This window comes from Colobus angolensis, unplaced genomic scaffold, assembly GCF_000951035.1.
Source record: "Colobus angolensis palliatus isolate OR3802 unplaced genomic scaffold, Cang.pa_1.0 Scaffold18, whole genome shotgun sequence".
Taxonomy (NCBI): Eukaryota; Metazoa; Chordata; class Mammalia; order Primates; family Cercopithecidae; genus Colobus; species Colobus angolensis.
Window position 1 is genome coordinate 10,478,138 of NW_012114932.1, and position 22,308 is coordinate 10,500,445.

Here is a 22,308-nt window from a genome sequence, read left to right on the forward strand (position 1 = left end):
CGAGACCAGCCTGGCCAACATAGTGAAACCCTGTCTCTATGAAAAAATACAAAAATTAGCTGGGCGTGGTGGAGTGCACCTGTAATCTCAGCTACTCGGGAGGCTGAGGTAGGAGAATCTCTTGAACCCAGGAGGGGGAGGTTGCAGCAAGCCGAAATCGTGCCACTGCACTCCAGCCTGGGCAACAGAGCAAGACTCTATCTCAAAAAGAAGAAGAAAAAAAAGATCATATACTACTCACTAGAAATTTCCATTTCTGTTAATGTGGTAACGTTTTTTGACACAAAAATGGAGGTATCAGTGGCAAAATGACTAATCTCATGGATGGCATTGTTGGCCAAGTCTTGATTTGAACACTGACTCTCATTCTGTTATTTAATGCTGTAGATTACTTTTAAAGATTTGGTATACTTTTCTTAGAAGTGAATGCACAGAGCAGTGGTGCATTTTCTTGTCATTTGCAGTGTATACCATAGATGAATGGCTATGACTAGGTCGGTAATCACTGTCTGAATAAACACAAGGGGCATATTCTGTTCTATTCATGAATTTTTTAAAGTTGCAAGTGACATTTGCAATATGTAAGCTACAATAAAAGCTAGCCCTCTTTGAAGCTGGCTTACAGGTCTCATATTTTTATTGGCTATTGTAAGTTAGCATGTTGGTGGCCTTCACAATTGTTGCATTACTTATTTAATTGTAAAGGATTTAAATTTCTTTGCTGTGAGAAACAACTGAAACAAAATTAATTATAATATTTTTAAATGGACACTGCTATTCTCTGGAAGCACTGCCACTACATTCATAAATATTTATTTATAATCGGTTGGGTTTGAGACGGAAAAGTGAGCCTTTTCTGTGAGTCATTCATTTTTCCAGTTACGGTTATGGTGATAATAGCATAAACCTTTGCATTATTTATTCGACACCATCTGCAGTTCAAATATTTGCAACTTACATACTATTAATTGAGTTTATGCATTTGTAAACAAAAAAGGGTAAATATCTTTGCTATGGGCAGCACTTTTAAGTATTTCATTCATTCATTTTTTTTTTTTTTGGCAATTTTTTTCTGTGATTTGCTGGGAAGACTTTACTTTCAATTATTTAAACACCATATTTACTACACCATGCTGACTTTAACTTGATCCACATGGGCAACCTCTATATACAGTGTATTCTGCTGCAATCTGTCAGGTACAGTGTCTAAAATGGTGCTTCAAAAAAGGAAAAGACTGTTATTGAAGGCCTAGAACAGATATATAAGAGATGTTTTACAGCAGATCTGTGCTAGTCTTTCCCTCGTCTTTTATAAATAAAAGATGTAAATAAAGTGGGGGTCAAGGTTGGAGATATGCAAGAGAAACTAGTAAGCAAGATAATGAAAAATTAAAGAGTCCCACAGGTAATTGTCCTCAACTGTAGGAAGATAGGGGCTATCAATATGAGGGTTACCCAGTGGTTTTCCCAATTTCCCATGATAACCGCAGGTCCAAAGGATCGGGCGGGATTCATGCTGGCACCAGTATAATTGATCTATAGGAAACAAGAAAAAACAATTTCAGACATTGCTGAAACAGGGCTACTAGCAAGTATCATTCATTGCAATTTGCTGTCATTTGTCACTTAGAGGAACCTCAAGATGTTAGCAGCTAGATCAACATTCTTATTGCGCAGTTGGAAAAATTACAACCTAAAATGGACAGTCATGGCTGGATACTAAAGAGTAACTGCTGTAAAACACAACATCTTCAGGCCAGCTAGAGTGAGGATAAATGAGGTGGGATTGATTATATAAATGGACTTGGAAACTTACTGCAAATAAATGTCCAATTGCAACAGAAAATCCAATTGCTAAAGCTATTGAGCCAGTGACATCAGTCCGTTTGGAATCACAGCTGGCAAAGATAGTAAACACCAACTGAAATGTGATTATCAACTCAACTAGGAGACCATGACCAGCGGTAAGATTTCCATGAACCTAGAGAAGGAAAAATACTCCATCAGAATTGAAGCAAGAGTATTTTCGATGACAATGTATTAATATCACTGTGAAAGGCACATTTGATCCATGTAAAAATAAAGGTGAGTCTTCTACCTCACCTTCAACTGAAACCTTCCTTCTCTCACCCCCAAAAAAGAAAGAATAAATTTACATTCATTTTGGGTCATCACAGATAATTACTCTTACAATGACCAAGCAGGAGTTTGTGCTGAATGTCCTTTTCTACAAAGGAAGCAAAATGTGCCACTGCAGCACTTCACTTGTCAAATAATTTCTTGAGAGCCTTGTAATTGCATAAGGCAATGATTAAATCCATTAATTAGGTTTAAATTAATATATATTTCAATTAAAATTTAAGCCATGTTTTTTTTTTTTTTTTTTTAATCAGCCCTGGTGCTGAGTTAACAATTGATACTCCTAATCAGCTAAGAACAAAACTAGGATCGGATGTCTATGCTTTTTAAGCACAACCCTTTATGTAGATCATTGTACATCTTATGAACATGACAAGAAAATAGTTTTTTTCTGCTAGTGAACAAATAATTGTAAGGAAAATGCATGAAACTAAATATAAAGTCAATATAGTAACTGGAATGGGAGAAGGAGAGGTAAAAACCAACACAATTTTCAGGCCACCTAGATTTTGTTATTTTTAAGCACTCAAGAGCAAACAATGATTTCTTACAGATACACCTAAATACTGCCAGAATCAGTTTTCACACCATTAAGAATCATCCAAAAATTCCTTAGAAGTAAATTAGCTATTTTAGGGATGTGCCTCATGCCACAAGGCATTATTTAGCAAAGAGTTTGCAAGAAGCTTAGAGTCCTAGTTTGAAAATAGCTAAAGACGCTACCATGGTGACTCCCAGGCCTCCCACCACACTGGGAGGTGTGACCAGATAGAGGATTCCTGCTCCAATGATGGCCCCCAGGCACTGGGCTGCAATGTAGAAGACAGACTTGGCGATGCTTATCTTCCTGGTGCACACCATGGCCACAGTCACTGCAGGGTTGATGTGGCCACCGCTGATGTGGCCAAAGCACTGCACCATGGTTGCAATGCTGAGTCCAAAGCAAAGGGAGATGAGAACCATGTCGACTGGTAAAGGCTTTTCTGTTCCACCCCAGTTGATGGTGGATCCCAGGCTGAGGAGAACAAAAATAAGCATGGCCAGAAATTCCGCTGTGACTGCTTTCCAGAAAGCTTGAGTCCAGACCCCTCTGAAAGCCACCATGATGTTCTCTCTGGTACACAAAGGTCCACACTTACTGAAAAGAGAAACAAATCATCATCAGAAGCCACTACACCCAGGTTTATGAATTTAGATGAAGGGAACAAGGCCTGCCATCTTCGGGTACTGTGGGCAGGTGCTGCCAAGCGTGATTAGAACACCAAGAAAGAATGCTTCTACTAAAGCTCCTTCATGAATAGTCAAGAGACTGTTATTCTAGTCTTCTTTGATTTAATATTCAAAGATCATCCAGTTTCACTGGAAAATTATCCAAACTGTCCCTAGAAAGGAAAATGTCTAAATCAAATTCCTTAAAAGATGAAGAATAAAATATATTTACCTGGTACTTAATTCCCTTAGAGCAAGTTTTTAAGTTTCAAGTACATTTTACATGCCACTTATATTTTGAACATAAAGCATTAAAACAAGGTATGCGTGGGGGGGGGTCGTCTTTTCTGGCTTTGCATTTGATTGCTTTGAAATGGCATTCTGAAAATCTCCCCCTCCCCCAAGACTCTGGATTAAGGAGGAAGATTTCTAGGAAGCCAGGGTGCTGAAGACTGTCTTTTGAGAAAGTGAACTCATTGAGGAGAGAGGAGCTTCTGGTGACTAGCTAGGGCCATGGGAACAGGCGGGGCCTCAGCTGGGACAGCGACACTCCCTCACTCTCCTTTGCGCCAGGAGCGAGCAGGCTGCCAGCGGGAGGAGTCCGGGAGCTGAGCCTGCCCAAGGGACACGGCGCACCGCCCAGATCTGGGCGCGCGGCACAGGGACGTGTCAACCTCCGTCCCCAGGGAGCCTGCAGCGCCTCTCAGAGGGCGGAGCAGCAGCCATTCCCGGCTCGTGCCAGGCTCCGGGGCGGCAGCCAGGTGCACACACAGAAGCGGCCCCGCGAGTGCGCCCGCCGGCCCGGCTGCATCCTGGCCGCTGGAGGTGGGGAGAAATGGGAGGGGGCATGCTTTTAGGGGAGGAAGGACAGCCTCTCCTCGTGCCCGATCCTCTCTCACCCCTTGACCCTGACCGTACAAAGGCAGATAAACCTGCCAAAGGGAGCCTGGAGGCTGGGGTGTGCCAGCAATGCCCCTGTACCCTTCTTGCCTTCATGGTGCAGAGCTCAGGAAGTCAGGAAAAGGGGGTGTGGCTAGGGAAACTTTGGGCCCCTGAGCAGAAGGCTCTGTGGAAAACGGATTTTCTCTAAGGTCTTCTTGATGGCTTTCTGTTACATGGGCTTAGAGGACAGTGCGTCTCACCTTGGGGAGCTTCTTGGGGGAGGGTGGTGGGCAGGCACCCAGTCTGGGAGAGGGAGGACGCCTTCTCCTCCCATCTATATCCCTCTTGCTGTCATTAGATCTTTGGAGCAGAGAAGGGGTGGTTTGACGATACTGATGCCAACTGCTCATTCTGGGAGGAAATGGCTAGGATTGCCCTTTTGTGGGGGCAATTACCACAGTTACCATGTCATCTAAGACTTTTGCCCTTGTCCTTTGCCTGTGATAGTCATGAGAGCCAAGAAGTATGGAGAGTATTTACCAGTGAATCTAATTGCAGAGGACCACGTAAGGGTTTAGGCAAGAAAGCCAAGTGCTTTAAGAGATTAGTATTATTGTGGCTTTCCCTCTGACAAATTGCGGGGCCTTCATTTCCCCACCTCACTGAATGTTCCCGGGAGCCTGCTTTCTGCATGGGTAGTGAGGAAATGCAGTGCCAAAAAGGGTGAGGGGAATTTCCAGCTCAGCCTAGCCCTCAGTTTGCTACGGTGCTTTGCTTTAGAGGTGGAGAGTGAACAACCCTTTCTTGCCTAAGCCTGGGTGGCAGGATAAAGGAAGAGCTGGCTCCACAGCGGGGCGGCCACATCCCACGCATCCCCTGCCCCCGTGAAGCACATCTCAGAAGTATGAAAAACCCCAGGTGGGATGACGAAGACATCATACTCTCTAGAGGAAGAGAATGTAAAGAAACAAAAACGGTAGTTGGAATGGGGCAGGGAGGGCACCCTGGAGGAGACACTAAAAATATTCCCAAAGAGGGCAAAATCAGAAAAGTCATACATGGAACAAGTCAGGAGAGTCACTTCTGAACTCACTGGCAGCCCAGGGCTGTAGCCGAGATGGCAAAGGGGGCAAAATGCGATCACAGGTGCTGTTGTTTGTGGTCAGGGTTGGTGGGGAGAAGGAGGAGGACAAAACAGGAGGCTAAGGAAGCTAGGTGGGAAGGAAACAACGTCCTTCTCAGCCCCGCAGGAGACACCAGGCGAGGTGGGACCCAGAAAAGACCAGCCTGCCGCTCACCCCCTTCACCTCTCACTTCTGCCATTTCCCCAGTTCTCTCCCTGCTTGGTCTCTCATGCACCTGTCTACCTCTCCAGAGACCTAATTTAAGAAACTCAGTTGCTCTTTCAGCTTCAAATTTTCATCAGCCAGAGAAATTTAAAAGAGTGCAAAACTTGAAAACAAAACATAAACGTACTCTTGAAGAATGTTTTTTAGCTTTGTTTGTTTTTTTAATCCACAAAAATCTGATCTCCTTCCAAGGCAGATGTACCAGCCTCAGTCGGCTGTGAACCCTGAAGTTTGCTGGCAGCATAGACATATCTCTGGCCTTATGAGGGCTCACCTCAGCGTCACCCATAGCACCCTGTTTTTATTGTCGGTGTTCCCTTACATGTTCACACTCACTGGAAATGATCAATACAATTAGTTTTGCTTCTTTTGCCCCAGAACAAAGGGGATTTGTTGATGTGACCCGGTTGTACCGAGTTGGACACAGCATTTTCTAGCTGAACACTCAGCTTCATCCACTCCAGGACAGCTGAGCATCTGGGTGAGTAATTTTTCTGATGAAATGCACTATAGCTAGATTTACCTCCATAAGGTAATTTTCCTGGGCTTTTGCAGGTCTCAAACATATGGAGGATTTGCCTTAAAAGCATCCCTATTCTTCTACCTTCTCTATGCCTCTCTTCTGAAAATGCCCAGTACTTAGATCTAAAAGAACCACCCACCTGCCCCATAGCTGCCTTCCAGATTCTGCCTAAGAAGGCACAAACATCTGTAATGAAAGAGACAGTTTCATCTTTTGGCCCTGAGCATTGATCCCTTAAGGCAAAGAAGGACTTACCCCCACCGCCTTGCTGTGGGTCTGTCACTCATGCCTTCCCCAGCCAGAGTGCAGCTCTCATTGCCTGCCCCGCAGCTCCCTGTGTGCTGGGAGTCAGATTACGGCCACTTGTCTGATTGGGTTTTTGGAGTGTTAGGGGTGGAAAGATTCTGCACCATGTGGCAATCGCTAAGTTATATTTGAACTTGAAGTAACTTTTCTGTACCTGATCACTGTAGACACAGGGCATTTCAGGAATGCAAAAACATTTACTTACATTATGTTTATTTTTTTTAGCCAGTAATGTTTGAAAATGAGGATTTCCTCCAATCTTTATTTGAATTCTTCCTACCATGAAGAATTGTTCAGAATTTGTCTTGTTTGGTTATATGTTGTAGTTTAAATTGGGCAACTATTAGAAAATGAATTTGTATAATGCAGCAGTTGAGATGAATTGAGATAGAGACTTTGGTGCATTTATTTTTTAGCCAATGAATTCTGTTTGAAGTTTTTGATCTGAGAAGAAGCATTATAAGCACAATATATAACTGCAGCTCCATTTATAGCACAGGCAGCACTGATTTGGGCAATAAAAATAAGGAAACATAGGAAATACAGGAAATAAGACTGCTCTAGGTGCTCACCTGACTGTTATATTAATAATCTGGGGGAAAGAAGTAGCAAACTTAAAAAATATCAAAGTTGGATGGGGATGAAATTATGGGGAACTGTAGGTAAATTTAACCTCTGGAAACCTAGGGACAGGACTGATTTTATAATTTACTGGTCCCAGTGCAAAATGAATGCAGGACACCTTGGTAAAACATTATTTAAATTTCAAAATTGCGACAGCAGAGCATAAATAAAAGCTGGGTGCTTCTAAAGGCAGGACCTTGTGCAGCTGCACAGGCTGCGTGCTTATGAAGACGTCCCTGCCTAAGGAATTTGGTCAACTCTAGAAGGTTTAACCATTAGCTACCTGCATCACCATCTCATTATTATTTTTTCTTTAAATAGACTGTAGGTGCATGGGATTGGAATAATCAGAATTCCTGAGTTATAACACTCTGTCATCACTCGTGCATGTATGGCCCTCTTATTTTCTAAATAGTTAATTATGATAGCTTTTAAATAATGTAATGAACCTCTATGAACCCACTACTCGAGTCGACAACTAGAACAATGATAATAATTCACATTATCTATGGACGCCTCCCTTTTCTCACTTTATATTTCAGATTGGATTTTTTTTTCCAGAATGAAGTATGACAAGAAAGAAATACATAAGAGAGAAGAAAGACTGTTATACTTTTAAATCCCAGTTACAGTTTTTTGTTTTGTTTTCATTTGCGTACTTGAGACATGGGAATGGGTGAAGAACTCTCATTCGAAAGAGGAATTCAGAATTTGAGTGTGACTTTCAGAGGAGTACTTTATTACTGTTTCAAGCATTTTGAGCTAACCAAGATTGAATTTCGATTCTTAATAATATGGTTGTACACTGGTTATTGTACATCAGTAGTTTCTGCCTTTAATATGCTTCCTGAGAGTCAGAATAAATTGTGATGAGAGCGGCAGGGAGAATTGATGTGAATCCACAAAGAACACTTAAAACATTTCATATTGATTCTTAAAGCTGTTTACCATTTGGATTTTAGAATGAGATTTTAAAAAGGTGCAAAATGTTTGTTACAAATTGGAAAACTGACTTTCTAGGCAGATGTACTAAGTGTCATTGCTCTGACCCTAAGGCATTTGAGTCAGAGGTATTCTGAGGGCTGTGAAGCTAAGGCACAAGGCAGCCATGTTTAGGGGCTTCCTTGTGAATGAGTCCTGTGGGCAGATCCACAGGAATCCACAGAGTGGCGCTCCTTAGGGGTGCTGGTCTGGTCGGTGGGTGGACATTTTCTAGGTCCACTCTTAACAGGTTGTCCTAGGCTTATTAGCATTCTCTGCACAACCTCGGCAGTTGCAGTTACCATTTTGTGATGTGCCAGCAAAAGTTGGTTACCACGGTTTCTCAGCCTCTTTCCCTGTTTTCTGGCTGGCTGATGCCTTGGCAGTGTAGTTCCTAAGGGATGACTGTTCCCATCAAGGAAGGGGCCACCCTCATTGGCACCAACCCCTACACTTATTAGTACTCTCAGCAGAGTAGCTTAAAATTGACTGGGGATTAACTCTTCACCTACCAGAGGTAGTTTTTCTTGTTAAGTGTTGCTGATTTTTTTTTTGTACTTGAGCTGCTACTACTGATTATCCTGTGATACTGTTAGCTGTAGGCAATAATCAGCTAGTTACCTGGCTTTTCTTTGGACTAGGGGCAGAAATTTCCCACAGGATTGTCTGTGGTCTTGTATGCAGAATGCGATAATGAAGGAAAGCAGCTATAATGTGCTTCTGGTGGTGGTGGGTCACCAGGAGGTGGGAAGCTCTGGTGAATATGAGTAATACCTTCTACACTGAAATGTTTTGATGTGGACCTGAATCCAAGTGACAGTTGAAATCTAATCCGCCCCCCACCGCCCCGCCACCTCCCGCCACTGGTATGTTTAAAAGGGTGCAATTCATTAAAAAATTGAATAACAATTTATTAATTAAATCTTATTGACTTTCTCATTGTATAGTGTTATGATCTTTTGGGGGAGGATAGTTACATGGCACATTGATTTAAAATTGGTCTTTGCGCCAGACGACCCTATGAATCTTCAATAGCCTTGCGAAGTTGGGGTTCAGTAACACATGAGGAACTAGAGAGAAGCATAGTGAAAATGACAAGTACTTAGCAAACACTAGCTAATTGACACACTTTGTTTCTGAATTTTTAATCTACTATGCCGTACTATTTTCCTTGGGTGCTGTTGTATATCTTTGGGATTTGTGGACTCCTTCTCCCATCCTTGCCCTCAGAACTTTTAATATTTCTTCATGTGTTCAGAGATTGAAAACTGAAACAAAAGCACTAAACATGCCAGCAATGCCTCAGTACCAGACGGGAAGTGTCTCCAGGCTGGTAAGGGCAGATTCAATCACAACTCATAAATCTTACTTTGCTTTTCATGAATCTCAGCATCATGAATTCCCCCAGAGCACTTATATATCAGTATGTTCATTAAAAACAAACAAATAAACAGAACAACAACAGCAGTAGCAGCCGCAACCACTACCATCACGACGAAGGGCTTAATGGGGCTTTGTTCCTTTTTCGAGGAAGCTTTACCTTATGGTTATAATTCAGGATGGCTTCCAGAAATAGAGTTCACCACCGAAAGAGTGAAATAAAAATAATGATCAAATACAGCAAGGAATCAGAGTGTTTAACTTAGCTTCCTGTTCCTTAGTGAGGTTAATGGGAGAAAACCTATCTTTCCAATGGTTGTTGAACCTTTCAAAAACACCATAAATCTCTCTCTGTGCCCCCACGCCCAGCAGATCCAGGTTTTCGTGTTTGGTGTAGCAGGCACATTTTTCTTGATTCAGATCCAGGCCGACTCTGCTTTGGCGGGGGAATTGTACTCTGCTGACATTTAAGGCAGGAATTCCCTGGGAAAATAGTCAAGAGATTCTTTTGGAGCTGCTGGAAATGCTCCAAAGGGTTTAGGGTTCCCCTTGCTAGGCAAATAGGGAGAGAGAACGGGAGGGAGGGAAAGAGAAAACAGAAGGACTTTATTGAGTGACTGTATTTCATCTGAAGCTGGTACAAAAAACCAGAAATGTGGTTGAATGACTGGATACTTTTCTTACACCTTATCTCTTCCCCAGCTAATATGACAGCTCAGAGTCTGGTTGGGCATTTAAAAAAACAGCTCAGACATCCATAGTAGACAATCAGTTCTCTGGGAAGCAAAGGACTTTGGGATTTAATAGGTTGGACCAAAATGTTTGAAATGGTTAATAGTCTAAGTGTAGCCTATACTAGTAATTGTTTCAGAATTTAAATTAAATTTGAATATATTAAAAACTAAGCCAACATTTTGGTGACCACTGTCACTTAGTAACCACTGTCATCTACAGTGATCATTACAGAAGGGCTCAGAGTACCCGTATTTTTAACAGACTAACAGAGATGTTTCCAGCTTCAAGGACAGAAAAGGTGTTTAAAATTCTGTACACGTGGGGTATGACCAGCAGAGTAAGCCAAAAAACTAGGTGGTTAAAAAAATTGCTTTCAGAATAATGCTAGAAACAGAACACTTTTTAAAGGAGCAGAAGTGGCCATAATCTGTGACCACAAAAAGAAATGACTGATCTCAACAGTCAAGTTATTTAGGAATGGCCTTGGATGACCTTTCTAATAATTCAGATTCTTTCTTTTCTTCCTTCCTAAATGATCATACATCCTTCTCTTTAACCTCTCTACTTTTTTTTTTTTTCCACATTCATACAATCAGGAAAGCACATCTGAAATTCAAAGGGCCTTAGAGGTGTCAAGTCTCGGCATTACTGGTTTTATCTTTCCTGAATGTTCTTATCTCTTGCTGCACTTTGGCCGCTGTTTTTGCTGCAGGGAGTATGCTGCTACCACACCTTGTCAGGTCCCACCTTGGAGCCAATTTAGGTGATTCTTTTATCCTCAATCCATCTCGCTTCTCTCACTGCCACAGGATTTTCTGATTCTTCTCCAAACACTCCTCAGTATTTATCTCCTTCATGAAATCTGCTCTTCGCAAACTTGCTTGGTTCTAGTCACCTAAACAACCCATAAGAAACGGAAGGCCTATGTGATACTCTGCACTTTCTAATAATTCAGATACTTTCTTTTCTTCCTTCCTAAATGATCATACGTCCTTCTCTTAAACCTCTGTACTTTTTTTTTTTCCACATTCATACAATCAGGAAAGCACATCTGAAATTCAAAGGGCCTTAGAGGTGTCAAGTCTCGGCATTACTGGTTTTATCTTTCCTGAATGTTCTTATCTCTTGCTGCACTTTGGCCAGTATTTTTGGTGCAGGGAGTATGCTGCGACCACACCTTGTCAGGTCCCACCTTGGAGCCAATTTAGGTGATTCTTTTATCCTCAATCCCTTTCGCTTCTCTCACTGCCACAGGATTTTCTGATTCTTCTTCAAACACTCCTCAGTATTTATCTCTTTCATGAAATCTGCTCTTCGCAAACGTGCTTGGTTCTAGTCACCTAAAAAACCCGTAACAACCGGAAGGCCTATGTGATACTCTGCAGTTATAACTAGGTAATGTATTGACTCATTCACTGGTGTTTTGATGCTACCTTATCTCTCTTTTAAAATATAAACTGTAGGCCGGGCACGGTGGCTCAAGCCTGTAATCCCAGCACTTTGGGAGGCCAAGACAGGTGGATCACGAGGTCAGGAAATCAAGACCATCCTGGCTAACATGGTAAAACCCCGTCTCTACTAAAAAATACAAAAAACTAGCCAGGCGAGGTGGCGGGTGCCTCTAGTCCCAGCTACTCGGGAGGCTGAGGCAGGAGAACGGCGTAAACCCGGGAGGCGGAGCTTGCAGTGAGCTGAGATCCAGCCACTGCACTCCAGCCTGGGCGACAGAACCAGACTCCATCTCAAAAAAAAATAAAATAAAATATAACCTGTAGTTATGGGAATATATGTCCTATGAAATTTCTTACTGTGTTGATGATGATGATGATGATGATAAAGTGATGGTAATGATTTTGTTGATAATACCATTGTGTAGTGGAAGGAGAAAGGTAAGAGTTGGCAGTGTTGACTCGATCATTTACCTTTTGTTGGCTGTAGACCCTTGACCTCTTTGAGCTCTGTTTTCGACATCTGAAATGGAATAGATGATTATCTGTTCTGTGTTTTTGCAAATTTATGGGAAATCTATGATGCCCTCTGTGATGGTTTGGTCTGTCTGACCCTTCTAAATCTCATGTTGAAATTTGATCCCCAGTGTTGGAGGTGGGGCCTGGTGGAAGGTGTTTGGGTCATTGGGGTGGATCCCTAATGAATGACTTGGTGCCATTCTTGCAGGAGTAACTGAATTCTCACTTAGTTCCCATGAGAACTGGTTGTTGAAAAAAGCCTGGCATCCCTTCCTCCCTCTCTTGCTTCCTCCTCTCACCATGTGATCTTCCACATGCCAGCTCCGCTTCCCCCTCCACCCTCACCAGAAGCAGATGCTGGTGCCATGCTCCTTATACAGCCTGCATGGCTGTGAGTCAAATAAACCTCTTTTCTTTTTGAATTGCCCAGCCTCAGTTACTTCTTTATAATAGTACAAAAATCGATCAAGGTGTCCTTCTCACCTCATTCTGGTTTGGGTCCAACTTTTGTATGCTTCCCTAATAGTTTGGGCTCCCAAATCCCATTGTAGAACTGTGTCTAGCATGCTGGAATCACTTGTTTTCTTTTACTTCCATCACTGGCCTGTGATGGCAATGGGAGTAGGGAACCCTCTCTTAGTCATCTTACTGATCAATTAGTCACATTGTAAAGATCAAAAAGAATGATGGAGTAAAGAAGTGAATATGGCTCAAATAAGGCAGTACCAGCAGGAATGCTTTGCAAACTTCATACATGTTAGTGTTAATAAATGTGAGTAAGGATGATGTTGAGGCTCATGATTTTAAAAAAGGCATTCAAGCCGGGTGTGGCAGTTCATACTTCGAATCCCAGTGCTTTGGGAGATTGAGGCAGTATCACTTCAACCGGAAGTATCACTTCAGGCCAAGAGTTCAAGGCAGACTGAGAAACATAGAGATACCGCTGTCTTTACAAAAAATTTTTTAAAAATTAGGCATGATAGTATGCACCTGTGGTCCCAGCCACTGGGAGGCTGAGGTGGGAGGATCGCTTGAACCCAAGAGTTTGCAGCTGCGGTGAGCTATGATTGCACTACTGCATTCCAATCTGGGTTACAGAGTGAGACACTGCTGCTAAAAAATAAGTAAATAAAAAAGGCATTTGCTTATGAGTTAAGAAACTTATTCATGTCAAACCTTGGAAAAAATCATGCATTCCTAATCTTATTATCCAAATTACAGAAGGAAATAAAATAATCTTTTCTAGCATAGGTAAGGATCCAGGTTAATGGAAGCATATTGCTTTTAAAATAAGAAGTTAGGTAACTGTAGAGTATTAATAATAATGATAAAATTTCATAAACTTCAAATGGGTATAGATAATTCCACGGCTACATTTTAGAGTTTAAGGCAGAAGTAATACATTTTGAAACTTTACTTTGTCTTATGGATGACTAAAAAATACCTTGCAAATTTTATTAAAAAATAAGCTGATTAGTATGTCATCTCCTCATTGGCTTATTAACTCTTTGTGGTTGATAGTAAGTGACATTACTGAGTACCATTGCGAGTAACACTGTGGAGAATCAATAACTTGGTGAAATTATGGTTTCTAAAGTAAAGGTGCTCCTCAGTGTCACCCTGCAATCCTGTATGGGTTCAGAGTCACCTGTCTTTCTCATTCTCCAGTCAGAACCCTAGCTGAGACAGAAAATGACTCTGGCTTCCTGAAGCAAAGGAAAGTTTATTGAAAGTATATTAAGGCTCACAGAATTGTGGGGAGGATGGAGAACCAGTTTGCAAGTGGCAACACCCCAGGTAGCTCTGGAAGCTGGAGGCGGGACCTGCACATCAGCTGCTGGGATGGATGGCCTTCCAGCCTTCCTCCTTTTCCAGCATTGCTGCCTTCAGAGGCAAAATCACAGAAGTGATCATTTGGTACTGGGTCAGGGAGAGAGATGACTTCCATAGAGGGAGAGAGTCATCAGGCATTATCCTCCTCCCAGGCCACACTCAGTGGGTGAGAAGCAATAATGATGGCAGCTCTTCTGTACAGTCTCATTTAATCCTTAACACAACCCTTTGAAGGAGATACTATTGCTATCCCTGTTTACATATAAGGAGACTGAGACAGATGACAGATTCTGCTTGAAGGTCACACTCTCAGTGTACAGTGAGGCTGGATTTGAACCATGGCAGTCAGACTCCAGAGTTCTTGTTTTTTATCACTTTAGCATGCTGCCTCTTCAAGGGGACTCTGGGATGCAACTCGGCAGGCGGCTTGATACAGGCAGCTGAAAAATAGCAAATGCCCCTTTACACCATTCTTCCACCTGTCTCCCTTTACCCCAGTTCTGCATAGAACACATGCCTCATTCTTCACTGGGAAAGTAGAGGCCTTCCACCCAAGCACTCTGTCCACTGCTCTCTTTCATCTACACACATGGCCTCTAAAATTTCTATAGCCAAAACAAAATTTTGTATTTTTTCCCTTCAAATCAAATGCCATCTCCATTCATCCAGCTACCCCAAACCAGAAAGTGGGGAGTCATTCCTGGCTTCTCCTCTCAATCCACACTCCCAATCAATCACAGGATTCGGTCACTCTTACCTCATAAATATCTCTTGCATTCATCTCTTCTTTTTTACCCCATTGTCACCTTCTTAGGTCAAAACTTAATGATTTACATTTGGATTATGAGACTCCTAGAGAGTCTCCCTCCCATAGCCCTGTACCCCTCTAACCAGTCATCGCTGCAGGAATAAGCATTCTTTCTTTCTTTTTTTTTTAAAATATTTTTATTTTGACATGGAGTCTCACTCTGTCACCCAGGCTGGAGTGCAATAGCGCAGTCTCGGCTCAACGCAACCTCCATTTCCTGGGTTCAAGCAATTCTCCTGCCTCAGCTTCCTGAGTAGCTGGGATTACAGGCATGCGCCACAATGCCCAGCTATTTTTTTGTGTATGTGTATTTTTAGTAGAGATAAGAGTTTTGCCATGTTGGCCAGGCTCATCTTAAACTCCTGGTCTCAAGCGATCCGCCTGCCCCAGCCTCCCAAACTGCTGGAGAGTAAGCTTTCTAACACACAACTGAAACTGATTTTGCGACTCTCTGGCTTAAAATCCTTCAAAGGTGCTGCTTGTGTTCCAGATAGATTTCAAACTGCTGACCCTCGCCGTTTGATCATTGGCTGCAGGTTCTCCCCCACTTGGCTCCCACCATCCTGACACCCACTTTTCTTTCTAGTTACGTAGGACTGTATTAGTCAGCTCAGGCTGCCATAACAATGTACCATAGACTGGGTGGCTTGAACAACAGACATTTATTTTCTCACAGGAGACTGGAGATTAAGGGTAATTTGGTGACTTTGGTTTTTCCTGGGGCCTCTCCTTGCTTGCAGAGAGTGCCTTTTTGCCATGCCCTCACATGTCCTTTTCACTGTGTGTGCACATCCCTGGTATCTGTTTGTCCTGATGAGTTCTTCTTGACATCTGAACTTGGAGGAGGACATAATTCAGTGCATAGCAGGGACCTGTCCAACAGAAGTCCTAGGGCTTCTCACACTTTCTTTCTTCCTGTCTCTGACTAGGTAAGTTATATCTCATCCTTTAAAATTCAATTTAAATTTCACTTTTTCTGTAAAACCTTCCCTGTTCCTCTAATTTTATTTAGATGTCATTTCTCTTTTCTTCCCCCACAACACCCTTCCAAAATAGCTTCATACCTCCCTATTTCCAAGCATATAAATATCAGATCTCCTTCATGTCGCTCCCAAAAGACATGAGTTGCCCCAGTAAGGAGGTATAAGAATCAAAGGCCTTTTTCACCAGTAATGGATGACTCACTAGGAATTTTACACAGGGATGCTTTAGTTATAATTACATATGGGTTGTGTTATAATTGCACTGCTCCATAATTAATGGTTGTACTTTGGTCTTCCTTGAAAATAGAGTAAGTTTGTAGAAAAATTGGCTAATTTCAGAATCATTTGATAAAATATTTTAACAAACACAGAATCCTATATGTGTAACTGGTTAGAGTAAAAAATATAAATTTTTATTTCAAATGGGGGAGACTTCTTGAGAAACAATTTAATAAATCAGTAAAGTACTGATGTAATGAGCTATGATTTGTATTGATAGCTGAGAGTGAATGGTATAATAGAACGTTGTAACTAAGTCTGAATTATTTCAGAAACATATTCAGTATATACTTTACATTTTTGTTGTAATCATTTTTTTGTGCACAGTCTTTGTAACCAACCAAAGGGGCGTATGAAAGTCACCTTAAAAGCTTTCAAGAGCAATGTGATTCTTATTTCTTTTTATTGCTAATAATTTCACTTTAAAGATGAGGAATTGTTGTGCAGAATAAATGAAAGAACTCTATAGTGCCTTGGTAGTACCAAAACTATACCCTTGGAAAGCATATTACATTAGAGATCTCACAGAATAAGTATAAAACCTCATATTACCCTTTCCATACTGCACAACATTTTGAGTAAAGAAAGTGCGGCCCCAAGTGCCTTGTGGCTCATGAAATGTTAGGCAGGCCAAAAGAAATTGCTAGAACCAGAACTCATGAATACCTCAAGGCCTCAGCCTCAGCTGAGACCATTAGGTTCAACTACAGCTGAATATGGGAATATAGTTCCTCAGACACTCCTAAGTATTATGTCATCCCAGAAACCTTTAATTTTGGTGAAAGAAGAACAAGTGCTTCCATAGTTGAAAAGATTAGAGTTCTAATGGTTAGTTGTCTGTCAAAATTACATAGTAGTAGAAGACATGAACTATTCCCAGAGTTTGGGTTCTGAAGATTTAGCTCTAACTATTGTAATTTGTTCACTCCGACAAGGAAGCTGAACTTTGATTTTTTTGGTTGCATCACATCCTCACTACGTAATACATTGAGTCAACAGGCCATATTGTATCCTTTAAAAGAGAAAGTGAAAACAGATCCATTTAACCATTTTCCCAGTAAAACTGTTTGCTCTCTGAAGCTAAAGATGGCAAGGTGGTCACCTTCAGTGAGCACCTCAGTCTTGATGGAGGTGTGTGTACTGTGTGCAATTCCTAGTGTGTTGTCCATCTAGTAGAGTTAGATTTCAAAATCAACAGCAGAAGCAGAATTGAATAACTGAGTATTTATAAAATTAGAAGATACAGAGTGGACTAAGCAACTAATAAAGTATTTTAGGACACTTTAAAACATCTAGAAATAAATTAAACATTCAGCCTGTTACCTATGGCAAAACATTAAAATTCTTGAAATGTTGGGAGTGGACAGGCAGGTGTTTGAGATATCATTCTTTCTATTTCTGTATGGTTGAGATATTAAATAAATAAGAAATTAAATACATATCATAAATGCTGATTGATATTATTATGCTCAGTGTTCCGCCCAGCTGCTTCAGCGGGGTCATGCTCTCTGAAGGTTTGTCCACGATTCAGGATACTCACCCCAACCTGGGGCTTCGATGCTGCTCCGTCTTCCCTTTGCGTGGCTCTGATAGGTACCCTGGAACCACTCTGCTGGCTGCTCAGACTCCTGGTATCCCCTGCACTTTCTTCTTATGTTTAACCAGTGATTTCAACTCCTACATCACAATGAAAAGAAACCTTCAAAGGGAAGTCCTTCAAATTCCTGCCACCGAATCTAAAAATGTCTCCACATTTGTCTCATCCCCTCCTCCTTCTGTTTCTTATTGGAGAAATATCCGTCCCTTGTCTCAGATGAATTTCTCCACTTCTGTTCCGGATCCCACCCTCTCTTACCTCCTCTAGTACCATTCTCTAATCCAGCAGTCCTCAAATTGAGCTATATATGTTGACACCATACTAGGAACAGAAACAGAAAAATTTTAAAAAAAGTGTTATAATTTTCTGAAAATATCAAGAATAAACCCAATATATGTTAACTAAATTGAATTTTTATTTATTTATTTGTTTATGTTTCTGAGATAGGGTCTTGCTCCATTGCCCAGGCTGGAGTGCAGGGGTGCCTCATAGCTCACTGCAGTCTTGAACTCCTGGACTCAAGTGATCCTCCTACCCCAGCCTCCTGAGTAGCTGGGACTGCAGGCATGCACCACCATGCTAAGCTAATTTGCAAACATTTTTTGTTGAGACGGGGGTCTTGCTATGTTGCCAGGCTGGTGTTGAACTTCCGGTTTCAAGTGATCCTCTTGCCCCAGCCTCCCAAAGTGCTGGGAATATAGGTGTGAGTCACCTTATTTTATAAGTCACATTTATATCATGAATAAAAATAAATGTAATTTTCAAAACAAAAACAATTAGTGGAAAGAGAGTACTGTTTTATATTTTTTCAAATCAGTTTAAGTCTGATTTAGTAGAAATCACCTGGATTTCTGTGTACAGTCTATTGTGAAATAATTATTTAGTTGAAGTATGAGAAGAGAGTCCTACCTCATACATATATGTAGTTGGAAAAGGGAGGACTCTTTTAACAATCTATTCAGATAATTGTGGATATTTTTCTTTAATACTATACCAAAACTCAACAAGTGGTACTTTCTTAAAGGCTAGTTGCAATGTGGAACCTGAAAGCACATTAATGAATTTTTCATACCTTGTTACTTTAAAATCTACTAATCTATTTACACTTGGAACTAATTTTTTACTAAGGCATGATTTTTAACAGTATCCATGGTCTTTTGAAAAATATTGGTTCACTGAGTTGTGCAGACCATCCAAATATTGGCATATTTTATTTTATAACATAAAAATACCATATTCATTAATACGACCAAAGACATCAGAGCATTTAAGCATTGACAGTTGTCAAACTTATGAGGCTGATATAAATTTTCTAAAATTATAATTTTTGCTTAAAAGTTCAAATATTAATATTGGAAACAAATTCCATCAGTTTTTCTTGAGAAGACAGGCTCATTTTGCTTATTTCAAGAAAATATCTTCCAAACATTCAATTTGAATAGCCATGGTTTGTTAGCCATCCTTTGAAGTAAAAATAGTATTTCATGAAGAAAGGGGTTTAGTTCAGCACACAACTCTATAGACCCGAAAAAAGCCATCGCACTTGGTCTACAGCAGTGCTTTTTGTATGCACTTTCCATTTTGCCACATAGAATGTTAAAAAGATATGGACTGTGAATCAAGATTTAGTAAGATTAAAATTTGTATGCATCACCGAGAACTTTCTTAAATGAAACTAGTGTTGATCTTACTGTGTGTGGTGGTGAAGAGGATAATGACAGCCATGATGGTGTGATAGCTCTACCTTGATTCATGCCATGGGGCCAGCAGTTTTATCCATTGCTGTGGTTTGATTGTGCTCCCCCAAATTCATGTGCTGGAAACTTAATCCCCAATGCAACAGTGTGGAGAAGTGGAGCCTTTAAGAGGTGATTAGGTCATGAGGGCAGAAAATGAAATGAATTAATGACAATATTGAGAGAGTGGGTGAGTTATTGTGGGAGTGGATTCCTGATAAAAGGATGAGTTTGACTCCGTTCCTCTTGCTCTCTCTTGTGTTTTCTTACTCTTCAGCCTTCCTCCATGGGATGACGTAACAAAAGGGCCCTTGGCAGATGCAAGCCCCTTGATCTTGGACTTCCCAGCCTCCAGAACTGTAAGAAAAAAAAAGTCTCTCTTCTTTATAAATTACCCAGTCTCAGATGTTCTATTATAGCAGCACAAAATGGACTAATACACCCACCATTGCTTTTGCACTGATAATACAAAAGCCACATAGTGAAAAAGGCAAATGCCATCTTATTGTTATTATTATGAAAACAGTTGTGATCTCTCAGCCTGCCTGAAAAGGTTTTTGGGACCCCTAGGGGTATGTAGGCCACCCTTTGAGACCCACTGATCTAATTGATTGTCTCCTTTCTTTTGTATCTTAATTCTCTAATTCATATTGTGTTTGTATCTTTTAAGCATGCTGATGTGTCTCCCAACTTAGAAAAGAACTTTAAAAGTAACTCCAAGTTACCCACCAAAGACCATTGAATCTATTTTCCCTTTACAGCCAAATGTCTTTAAAGAATCATCTCTACTTATTGTCTCTGCTTTTCCTATCTTCCATGCTTTCACACCCATTCCAATCTCATTTCTGCCCTTATCTGTTTCTGTAAACTGCTCTTTTTAGGTTCCAAGGGCCTTTCCTGCCATGTGACTCAAGGAGACATGCTCCAGTCCTTACCTTCCTTGACCCTTCTGCAGCATCTGACCCCTCTGACCACTTTGTTCCTCACAATCTGTGCCATGAATTTGGCTAAGTGCTTTTAATGAAATAGCTCATTTAATCCTCACAGTAACTTGGTGATATAGCTAGGATTGTTATTCCGTCTCATAATTTAGAAAACTGAGAAAACTGCCCAAGTCATACAGATCACAAGTAAAAGTGTAGAGTCTCAAAGTCAGCTCTCCATGACCCCAAATTCAGAGGCCTTAACCACAATATACCCCTTTTTGGAAACATTCACTTCCCTTTCCCACAGTACCACTCTCCAGGTTTATTTTCCTTCCTCTCTATGTCTTTGTATGTGAAAAAAAAAAATACACTTGTCCCATGTTCTTGCTTTGCTTATAGCAAAAGTCCTGGGAAAGGTTACTTAACTGGCCATGGCGGAGTAATGGGCACACCCAGCCCCTGCCTTTGCCATGCTGGGGAGTGGATGGTTCATACCCTTTAGCTCTGGAAGGTACCCCTAAGCCTATACCCAAGGGACTTGCTCAAGCCAAAGAATAATTGGGTGTTACTTCATTCAGAATTGATAAATGGTCACTAGGATTTATTATTTTCTTTCTTTTTTTTTTCACTGACTCCTACTCATATTTTAAGACTCAACTTAGGTACTGCTCTTTCCCAGAAGCCTTTCCTGACTTCCAAATCCGGATTAGCTGTGCCCCTTGGTGCCCTGAGCTTCCTCCCTTGTGGTATTGTCTTACAGTGCATTGAAGTTGCTGGCTTACATTTCTTCATTGAGTTCTAGCTTTGAGATGGTGAGATTGTGTCTGAGTTTCACCTTACACTCCCAGAATCTGGTACAGGGCCTGGAATATGGTTGCCCCTTAATATTTGATGAATAAATAGATATGCTGGGTGTGAGGAACTAATGGGACCTTCCTGAGATATGTATCTGGAAGTGGTTAATGGGGAAAGGTGCTCTCAAGAGTGGTCTAAAGATTTTAGAATTGTTTTCACAGAAATAGTGTTTGAAGTTATTGGAATGAATTAGACACTGTGGGAGAAAGAAGAAAAAAATGTCTCGGGGAATGGGAAAATAAGAGCCTATGATGGACCCTCAAAAACACATGGGTTAGAGTTGAAATTCATGTGGCTGCAATGCCATGGAAACAAAATGAGGGAAGTTCATAAAATAGGGATACCCTGGGGTCCAACAGTTGCAAACACATTAAAGGGAATAAAAATTTTTTAAATGCCATGTGATTTTGAAACAATTCTGTGGTTTTAGAAAGAACTGTTGCAGTTGAATAAAGATAAAAATCAGCGAGTGAGGAGAAAGTGGATAGTGAAGAAATCGAGGTTGAAGGTGAAGCATAATACATAGCTCGGTGGTTCTCAACCAGGTAGGCACATCAGTTCACCTGCACAGATGTACAAATCACTAACCCTGGCACCATTTGCAGTTTTCTCATTCAGTAGATCTGGAATGGGGCATGGGATTCTGTAATTTCGAAAAGCATTATGGGTGATTGAACCTCTGGTTGAAAAATCTTTAGTGTATGTCCGTCACTTTATTAGTTTGGCTGGTGCAGTAATGAAGGAAGTAAGGTTAGGGAAAGTGTTAAGGGCTGAACTGCATTCCCCTCAAATTTATATGTTGAAGTCCTAACCCCCAATGTGACTGTATTTACTTTAAATAAATAATGAGGATTAAATGACATCATACAGGTGGGGCCCTAATCCAAAAGGCCTGGTGTCCTTATAAGAAGAGGAAGAGACACTGGAGTATTCTCTCTCTCTAACTGGAGTATTCTCTCTCTCTCTCTCTCTCTCTCTCCACTGAGAAAGCAGCCATCCACAAGCTAGGAGGAGAGGTCTCACCAGAAATAAATCCTGCTGGTATAAATAGCTGTTGTTTACACCACCCTGTTTTAGTGACTAAAAATAAGGGAGAGGCCTTTATTTCTAGGATACTGGAATCTAGTATCCTAGTTATTTCTAGGATACTGGAATCTAGTATCCTAGTTATTTCTAGGATACTGGAATCTAGTATC

The 22,308-nt window shown here is 41.1% G+C and overlaps 1 protein-coding gene and 1 long non-coding RNA gene across 3 annotated transcripts in view; one reads left to right on the plus strand and one right to left on the minus strand.

Moving 5' to 3' along the window:
* The window catches only part of AQP4 (aquaporin 4), a 13,909-nt gene extending 7,391 nt beyond the window's left edge, over positions 1-6,518 (minus strand). Inside the window, exons 1-4 of one of the 2 annotated variants that reach the window (XM_011939294.1) lie at positions 6,358-6,518; positions 2,863-3,277; positions 1,817-1,981; positions 1,456-1,536 (exon numbers count right to left, since the gene is read on the minus strand). In XM_011939294.1, coding sequence (XP_011794684.1) covers positions 1,456-1,536; positions 1,817-1,981; positions 2,863-3,277; positions 6,358-6,389 — 693 coding nt within the window. In that variant the 5' untranslated portion in view covers positions 6,390-6,518. The remainder of the gene's footprint in view (positions 1-1,455; positions 1,537-1,816; positions 1,982-2,862; positions 3,278-6,357) is intronic. The other variant, XM_011939295.1, reaches the window with a different exon arrangement.
* The window catches only part of LOC105509798, a 342,021-nt gene continuing 325,722 nt past the window's right edge, over positions 6,010-22,308 (plus strand). The window contains exon 1 of the long non-coding RNA XR_001001483.1: positions 6,010-6,060. This is a non-coding gene — a long non-coding RNA (uncharacterized LOC105509798). The remainder of the gene's footprint in view (positions 6,061-22,308) is intronic.